This window comes from Tetrao urogallus, assembly GCF_951394365.1.
Source record: "Tetrao urogallus genome assembly, chromosome: 17".
Lineage (NCBI taxonomy): Eukaryota > Metazoa > Chordata > Aves > Galliformes > Phasianidae > Tetrao > Tetrao urogallus.
This window is the reverse complement of record NC_136830.1, coordinates 7985636-7993681: the sequence shown is the minus strand read 5'-3', so window position 1 is coordinate 7993681 and position 8046 is coordinate 7985636. Positions and strand designations below refer to the sequence as shown.

General features: G+C 43.6%; 1 protein-coding gene across 1 annotated transcript; it reads right to left on the bottom strand.

Moving 5' to 3' along the window:
• Positions 1 to 1356: 1356 nt before the first annotated feature.
• On the bottom strand, positions 1357 to 7620 carry LOC306953055 (solute carrier family 2, facilitated glucose transporter member 11-like; the record flags this gene model as incomplete). Its single annotated transcript, XM_079543877.1, has 11 exons — positions 1357 to 1563; positions 2262 to 2389; positions 2735 to 2810; positions 3160 to 3261; positions 3552 to 3662; positions 4321 to 4508; positions 5071 to 5219; positions 5462 to 5591; positions 5810 to 5934; positions 6419 to 6579; positions 7525 to 7620. The coding sequence occupies 11 exons, from the start codon at positions 7618 to 7620 to the stop codon at positions 1357 to 1359; spliced, it is 1473 nt and encodes a 490-aa protein (XP_079400003.1).
• Positions 7621 to 8046: the final 426 nt, after the last annotated feature.

Sequence of the window (8046 nt, the reverse complement as noted above, 5' to 3'; positions counted from 1 at the left end):
GACTCTTTAATCAGTGAAAGCCAAACACCAGCGTGATCACTGGGATGTGTTTGCCAAGTTGCTGCATTTTTATTTTCTTGTCAGCAAACTGCAAAGCACAACAAGCAAAAGTGTTTCACGTTGTAAAGCAATGAATAGAAAAAGTGAGGCCCTTTTCCCATACTTTGTAGTGAGAATTGGAGTATTTAGAGACCTAGAGAGATGAGCAGATGCTCAGACACAGGTTGGGCTCTCTAGCAGAGGCACCACTCTTTGTTTCATCAATACCAGAGACGTGGGGACTGAATCCCATTGAAACTCAGTGTTCCTTCTCTCTGACATGAAACAACTCCAGGCTGAAGGCATGCTCCAATGTCATTGCTAATGGTGTAGGAGAACCCAGCCCACAGTGGATTAGCCTACTAAGGGTTTCCTGCATGTCTGCTTTCTTTGCTCATGCTTTCTTTCAGTGGTGGTCTATCCTTCTAAGTCCAAGTGGAAGAATCTCAGAAATCTAAATAATGTACCGATTTGGGTAGAGATGGCAGGTTATATTGGATGCTTCTCTAACACAGTGTTTCCTTTACTTCCTTACACTTTTCTCATTCAGATGCAGCAATGATTTCCCTCCAAAAAGCAAAAAAAAAAAAAAAAAAAAAAAAAAAAGAAAAAAAAGAATAAAAGAAACCTGCAGCTCACAGAAACCTGTCACAAGCAGCTCAAGAAAGTCCTAGTTGACCCAGAACTGCATGCTTGCTCTCAAGTCTAATTGCAAGAGGGGAAACCAATGTATGCAATGATGTCCTCTGAAAGGAATGGTGCCCTTCTTCCACTGGTTCAAAGAGCAAAACACTTTGTCTGGATCAAATCTCTTCTCTTGAAAGCTCAGCAGCACCATCTTGTAAATAGTAGCAAGTAATTTTGATGTGAAAGCCTCTGTCCAGCAATATGGGAGTCCTGGTTTTGATAGAAAAAATAGCTGATCCTGTGTTTTCAGTTTATACAGATGCTAACTTGCAGAGAGTGAAGATATTCTTTCTTTACTCCTTGTCTTCCTTCCTTCCTTCCCGCCTTCCTGCCTTCCTGCCTTCCTTCCTGCCTGCCTTCCTCCCTCCCTCCCTCTCCCCTCCCCTTCACCCCCTTCCTTCCCTTCTTCCTTCCTTCCTTCCTTCCTTCCTTCCTTCCTTGAGCATTTAATTCAGTTCATATTTCAGCAGTTGAAGAGAACCCCCGAGGTCATCCTGCACCCTGCACAGCAGGCCTCTACTTTTTTAATTCACATTTGTACTGTCTGGGAGCAATAGGATCTTTTTTATTTAGTGAGGCTTCTGGCACAACAGTAATAAAAGAACAGAATATGGAGTGGAAAGTTTGTTACTAAAGTCTAGTAACAGTTGTCAGTGAGCAGTTATTCTGCTGCAGGGCTGCCTGTCCCCTCTTTCTGCCGTAATTCAGGCGGTTGAACTCCTCCATGATCTGCAGCATGCTCTTTCCTTTGGTCTCCGGCACTACCAGGTAGACAAAGATGGCCATGGACAGACAGTATGCCAGGAAAATGATGAAACAAAAACTACCAAGGCCTTCCTGTGGGAAAAGAAAGAGGGAAAATAAGTTCATAGAACTGATCTAAAAGTCTTTCTCTTATGATATGGTGTTCCTATTTTTGTATTAAATGAAACACTTGGCCAGGGACTTTGCTGATGTAAACCTTGCTTGCTGCCACTTTTGGACCAGCACTGAGGTTAAGGTGAACTAATTCTCTGTTCCTGCTGTAAGGAGAGAAGCTGTATGATCAGCAGATGTTGAATCTCACTACTTGACAATTCACAGAGGTGCTGAGCTGCATTTCAGTCACTTTTCCTTCCCAATGTGTGTTAGCTCTGTCCCTCCTTGCACAGTTCCCAGACTGCACAGGCTTCAGTTTCCCTGCTGCTTCTTAGCGCTGGGTGGATCCATTTTCACATTAAACATAAAGGAGATGCATCTATAGGGCAAAGAGGGAAAGGAAGGGAGCCCCTTGTGACATTCAGATGATTTCTGACTGTGTCAGTGTCCCTGTCACCCTTTCCATGTTTTCCAGTGTTACTCTGTGTACAGTTAGCAGCATTTTGTGGTTCTACTACACTTCCATTACACCTCTGGGTAAAAAGCAAAAGGCCATCCAAACTATGGTTAATCCCGGCTGTCTGTTGCACAAAGGTCTGGAAAAGGGAAGTAATCTCTGGGTTCAAGAAAAATCTAACCTCCAAACAGAAAATTTCAAAACACCTTGCTTTGCTTACCACGATGAAAGGGAACAAAAGTCCAAGAAAGAAGAGCTGGATCCAGTTTGTAGCTCCATTAAAAGCATAAGCAGCTGGTCTGTATGACTGAATAAATATTTCTGTGGGTAGGGGGCATAATACTCCAGCTGAAAAAATGTTGGAGAAAAAAGAAAAAAAGTAGAAAATTTGCCAGATGTTTCTGTAACTCACACTTCGTATGGCTGTAGAAATTGATGGTTTCATCTGACCCAGGCATGTTTGAAATGCTGCTTGGTTCTTCGGGAGAAAGACAAGTAGGAATGCAGTATGCAAGGAAGCTCTAACTCCTACCACAGTATGGAGTGCTCTAGAACTGGGAACATCTACCCCTCACTGAAGAGCAAGGATTCATGCTGTATGACAGCTGTGCCTCTCCTAAGAGTTGTGAGGAAGAGTTGTGATGCTGTGAGGAAGCCAGGGTATATGAAAACATTCCAGTATAAAACACCAACCTGGCCCGAGTCCGAAGCTCATGATGAAGATAAAAATGAGTGCAGCGGAGCAATATGGTAGCCAGGAGAAAGAATCCTATGATGGGAAACAAAAATCAAATCAGAAATAAAAATTTCATTAATCCAAGTCTATTAGAAACAGGGTCAATCTTCATTATTACATAGTATTACATACATCTGTGTTCTCAACTTCCACACACTTCTCAAGGAGACAGTGTTGGCAGTGATCACACTTGTAGAAAGCTATTGACTTAAATCTGCACGTACATGGCTGGAAACAGACCACTGTTAGTATGATGGTTGGCTGCAACAATACTTCTACTTCAGCTAAAAAGTTTTTTGGGGAAAGGAAAATAGTATTGATGTCTGCCATGTAACAGAACACGAAGATGTGACACTTGACTCAGATGCATGTGAGGTCTTACCTGTAGAGCAAGCGTGACAGTGAGAAGTCCTAAGGCCAAGGCCATAGCAGCGTGGGTTTTCCATAGCAGTGCCTTCCTCCCAGCACGGTCCACGAGGAAGCCCTGCAAACAGGAGCACCTGCTGTCAGCGCTCAGGACAGGTCTCACAGGGGTGGAGAAGCTGCTCAGCAGCTGCCTTCAGCAGCCAGGCAGGGATCTGCAGGGTGCTGGCCCTAGGAAGTGCCCCCTGCATGTCCTACTGGCAAGTGAGATGGTGCTGTGTGATCAGCACAAAGTACTCCTGTTGGTTCACTGAAGGGAGCTGTTGCTGGATCTCCATTTGCAGTAGTTTCTAAAGGTTGAAATGAAACAGGCACTGCAGCAGAGTGAAATTCAGCTGACGATCCACTTACACACAGAGCTGTGGTGAGGATCTCGGTGATCCCAACTCCCAGGGAGACGTAGCGGGTTTGGGCAGGGGAGAGTCCAACTTGTAGGAAGACGTTGTATGCATAAAAGTAAACCTGGAAAGAATAGAAATGTGTGAAAGCTGCACCCATGTGATCACGTGTATTACACCAGCTTCTGCCTTTTTTGGCAGATAACAACTAACTAGGGCTTAAGTAAAGAGAAAACATTCTTGATTTTGGCAATGACTCCTCAGTGTTTTTATGAAGCTCATCTGTGGAGATGAGCTTTTACTAGCAGCTCTGCTTCTAACTCAGTAACAAAGAGAAACTTACCTTTTTCTTTTTACTTTCAGCACTAGCTTTTGTCTCATGTTACAGGTTGTAATTCCATCCAGCATCCTTTCACAAGTTTTAGTGTCTCATGTGCAGGACACAGAGCACATACAAGTTTTGACAGTACTTACTAAGCAATTGGCTTAAATGAACATCGTGTATCATCTTTAAAACTTTGCAGTGATTCTGACAGTCACCATTTTTCTGCGTGTAAGTATTCCTAACACATAAGAAATTGCATTTTAGCATTGTAACCCTTGCTAAACCACAGTTCTCAACTTATCTTAGCTCCCAGACTTCCATGGGAATGATTTATAACAAATGCTAACAACTTCCCACCTTACAGCCACTGCTCCAATTAGCATTTTACTCATTGAAGAAGACTTCTTGCCAAGAAACTGTAAACAGTGTACAAAGCAGAGAAAAGTAGCACGCGTACCACATTGACTCCGATCAACTGCATGCATGAGGAGACAAGAAAGAGAGTGATGAACTGCCAACGGACAGATTTGTCACGAACAAGATCACAAACACTCTTAGATTTCTCCCCACGGATGGCTTCTTGCTCTGCAATCATGTCATCCACTTCGGCCATGTGGTCGCCATCCCCCCAGAGCTGCTTCACAGCTGCAGGGAGAGGAGGAGGAGAAGATGACTCTGGGCCCATGCTCACCGGCTCACATGAATGCACAGGATTCCTTCCTGCCTTACAGAGTGTCTTATAAACGCATCAGGCTCTTTGCTTGTCTGAACATCCTAGAGATCTGGGTTCAGCTTATACCCAAATACAATTCATTCCTATCTATTTTTACCTATAAATCTCAATCACGACCTCACCATTGACCAGCAAGTGTTTACAGTATTTCATATAGGAGAGGCTTAAATTTTTATCAACCCTTCCCCAAATTCCCTCCTGCTAAAGGTACAGTTCTACTGCACACACCAAAACAGAGACAAGAAAAACACTTCCTATGATTAAACATGCAGCCAAAGAGTTCTCTCCCTTCACACCCAAAAGAGCCATAATGGCTGTTTCTCTGTTTACGTTAGCAGCTGCCATCAGGGTCACTGAAGATCTGGAATGCTCACAGATACGGACAGAGCATCCATTCATTACACAGAGCCAGAAGGCACAGCTTCCAGGCTCTGACTGCTAAGAGCACGAATGCTTTGTGACCCGTTTCCTTACCTTTGATGCAACCCTCCTTGTCCTTTTTGTCAATAAGCAGGTAGCGGGGAGAGTCTGGGAAGAAGGGGAGGGTGAGCAGCTGAATGAGGGCAGGAATTGCGTTTGCTGCCATGAGAACGGGCCACAGAGCTTCAACTCCCAGAACTTCTCTGAAACAAAAGGATTAAACTGTCTGTATGTTGATCCGTGCTTGCTAGGAAGCAGCATCATTCTTCAGTCTTAACCATTTATATGATCTCCGTTTTTCATGCAGTTGAGAATTTGTGATGAGTCAATTAGGTCTGGCTGCACACTTCAGCACACCTAAGAAAAGTTACTGATTTGCTTATCCGTAGACATGAATCAATGTATGCATAAATTTTAATAACAGAAGAAATGAAATAGCTCTTACCTGAGGCCCAGAGCAAATCCTGCAAACTTTCCCACGGCAATGGCAGTGGAAGCAGTTATGGCAATCACCCCACGCAGCTTCTGTGGGGCGCATTCCCCCGCATACATGATATGGATATTCAGACCTAAACCTTCAGCGACAAATGACCGTCAGACAGGGCAGTACTTCTCATATGGATTGGATGTGAATGAGAAATTGACCTGTCATATACAGTTAATTTAATGATGTTTGCATTTTCTTATTTAGTAAAAAAAATGCACTCAGTAATCAGGCACAAGGTAAAACCGTGTGACCCTCAGGCACTGCTCTCCCAGGCTTTTAATACCACATATAGGAATGCAGATTTACCTGCACACACTCCAGCAAATAATCTCCCAATGATGATCATCTCGAAGGACCCAGAGAGCCGACTGAGTGCCATGAGAGTTGCGCTCAACAGAGCAGGGATGTTGGCAAGCAGCATGGACTTCTTCCTGGAATTAATTTAAATCAGTGTCATTCCTGGCCAGACAGAAGTGATGCAGCTTGTACACTGGTTGGTTAAAGACTCAGATCAGCTGCAGCGAAATAAATGGGAAATTGGAAAATGTTGTCCTGAACTGAAACGTTAGTTGGAGTTTTTGATGCCTAAAGCACTTCTTGCGTGTAATCTGTTGGAGCTAATATCTACCTCGGAGAGCATGCTTTGTGAGATGCTGTCTGTGAAATTCATTTTTAAAAGGCATGTACTCTCCAGATGATTTCTCTGGTCTGGATTGGCATTGGAATTTCCAAGGAACGGTATTCTCCTTGTGATCATTGGCAGCTTTTGCTATTCTGTTTCTTCAACGATCTTTCACATGAAGTGGCCCTGGGCTGCTCACAGGACATCTTTACAAGCATATGTCTTCAGCAAGACGTAATCACTTGTGTGTGCAGGTATGGGTGTAAACAAACTAATGCAATCATTATTCCTACCTTCCAAATTTAACAGACATGTATCTGACAGACATGGAGCCCAGGAGCCCACCAATGGTGTAAATGGACACAACGAAGGACCACATCAAAGTAATTATCTCTTCACTGGGAGAAGATCCATATCTCTTCAGCCAGGTCTCATGTATGAAACTTTTGATGTACTTTAAGAGAAAAAAAGAAACCAATGGACTCAATCAGCATGTTTTCTGATCACTGCACCTTTTTTCTTAATTTCTCTTTCCTACCTATTTGTCTTGTCTGATACATTTCTGTCAATACCATGGCTGAAATTTAAACCCCAGTAAAACAAGGAGGAGTTTTGCCACTAACATAAACAGAGTCCATGTTTTAGAAACATAGTGTAATAAATCATAGTAAATATCAATACTAAATATCACCAGCAAATGCCATCTTCTGTTCACGTGCTAGAGCACGATTTGTTATACAGTTTTCCCCTTCACTGCCACTTATTCTTCTTTCTGCATCCTGCCTGCTGCTTTGGATAAAGTCTAGGTTTGACTTAAATTGCCTTCAGTGAGGTCAGGATTTGTCTCCTAGTGTGTATCATTCTGGGGTCTCTCTAATCTACTGTTGATAATCTCAGTGTCCTTTTTCATGATAAGGGTTCCCAGTGTGGTGACACTATGAGTTCAATGTCCTCTGCACTATTTGAACTGACAAACACCTCTCCTTTTTCAGCTGCAGGTATCAGCGCTGACCTGAGCTCCAAAGCTCCACTTCTTCCCTGTCCTGTTTTGCCTCACAGGCGTTCACACAGAACTGGTGTGCATAGCCAAGGACCTGGAACAAAGGAATCCAGGAACCTTGTGGACAGGAGAGCTTCTTGTGAACAATCCAAGTCAGTAATGGAAAAACGCCTGGCTATGGATAGCCCTCATCCTCCCCTTTCCCAGTTCTGTGGCAAATCGGTCAGAAGTTAGAAACAAGGATATACAAGAGAAATGGCAGCTGCTCTGACAATCAGGCAGCCACAAAAAGTCTAGTTTCGAGTGCGTAAGGAAAGACCTTAGTGATTACAGATGGAGGCAGGAATGCATGAGTGAAATCCATGCTGGGAGCTCAATCACTGAGCTGTCTGTGCTTACCTCAGCAGGAGAGTTCATAATGGAGATCTGCAACCCATACTGGAAAGTTCCACCAATGCCCAGGACAAAAGCCAGGAGGAAGAGATTGCAGCTCATTTTCTGGCAGGAAGAAAAGTCAGCATAGAAAGCTGTTCAGACATGCCCCCAGATGTCCTGTTCTGCCTGTGGGATCGCTTGAAGGTAATGAATGGAGTGAAAGACCACAGCAGCTAAAGCACAGGACAGTGAGACATTTGTAGAAAGGAGAAAGGAAGCTTGCAGCTGTCTTCCAGAACACGTTTTACACCTCAGTGCTTCTGTCTTCAGCTTTGTCAACTTAATCTGCATAGAATTGCTAGTTGTGGAGCATGGTACAACGTGCAAGCATCATGTGCACGCTTCCCTCCTATTTGTTCCTCCTCCTCCTCCTTTCCCATTTGTTATCTCTCCTAAGTGAATATTTTGTTCAATAGCCTGGCTGAGACAACATAAACATTTGGAGTTTGGAGGGCATTCCTGGTTTCATAGTTACTCACTCTGTTT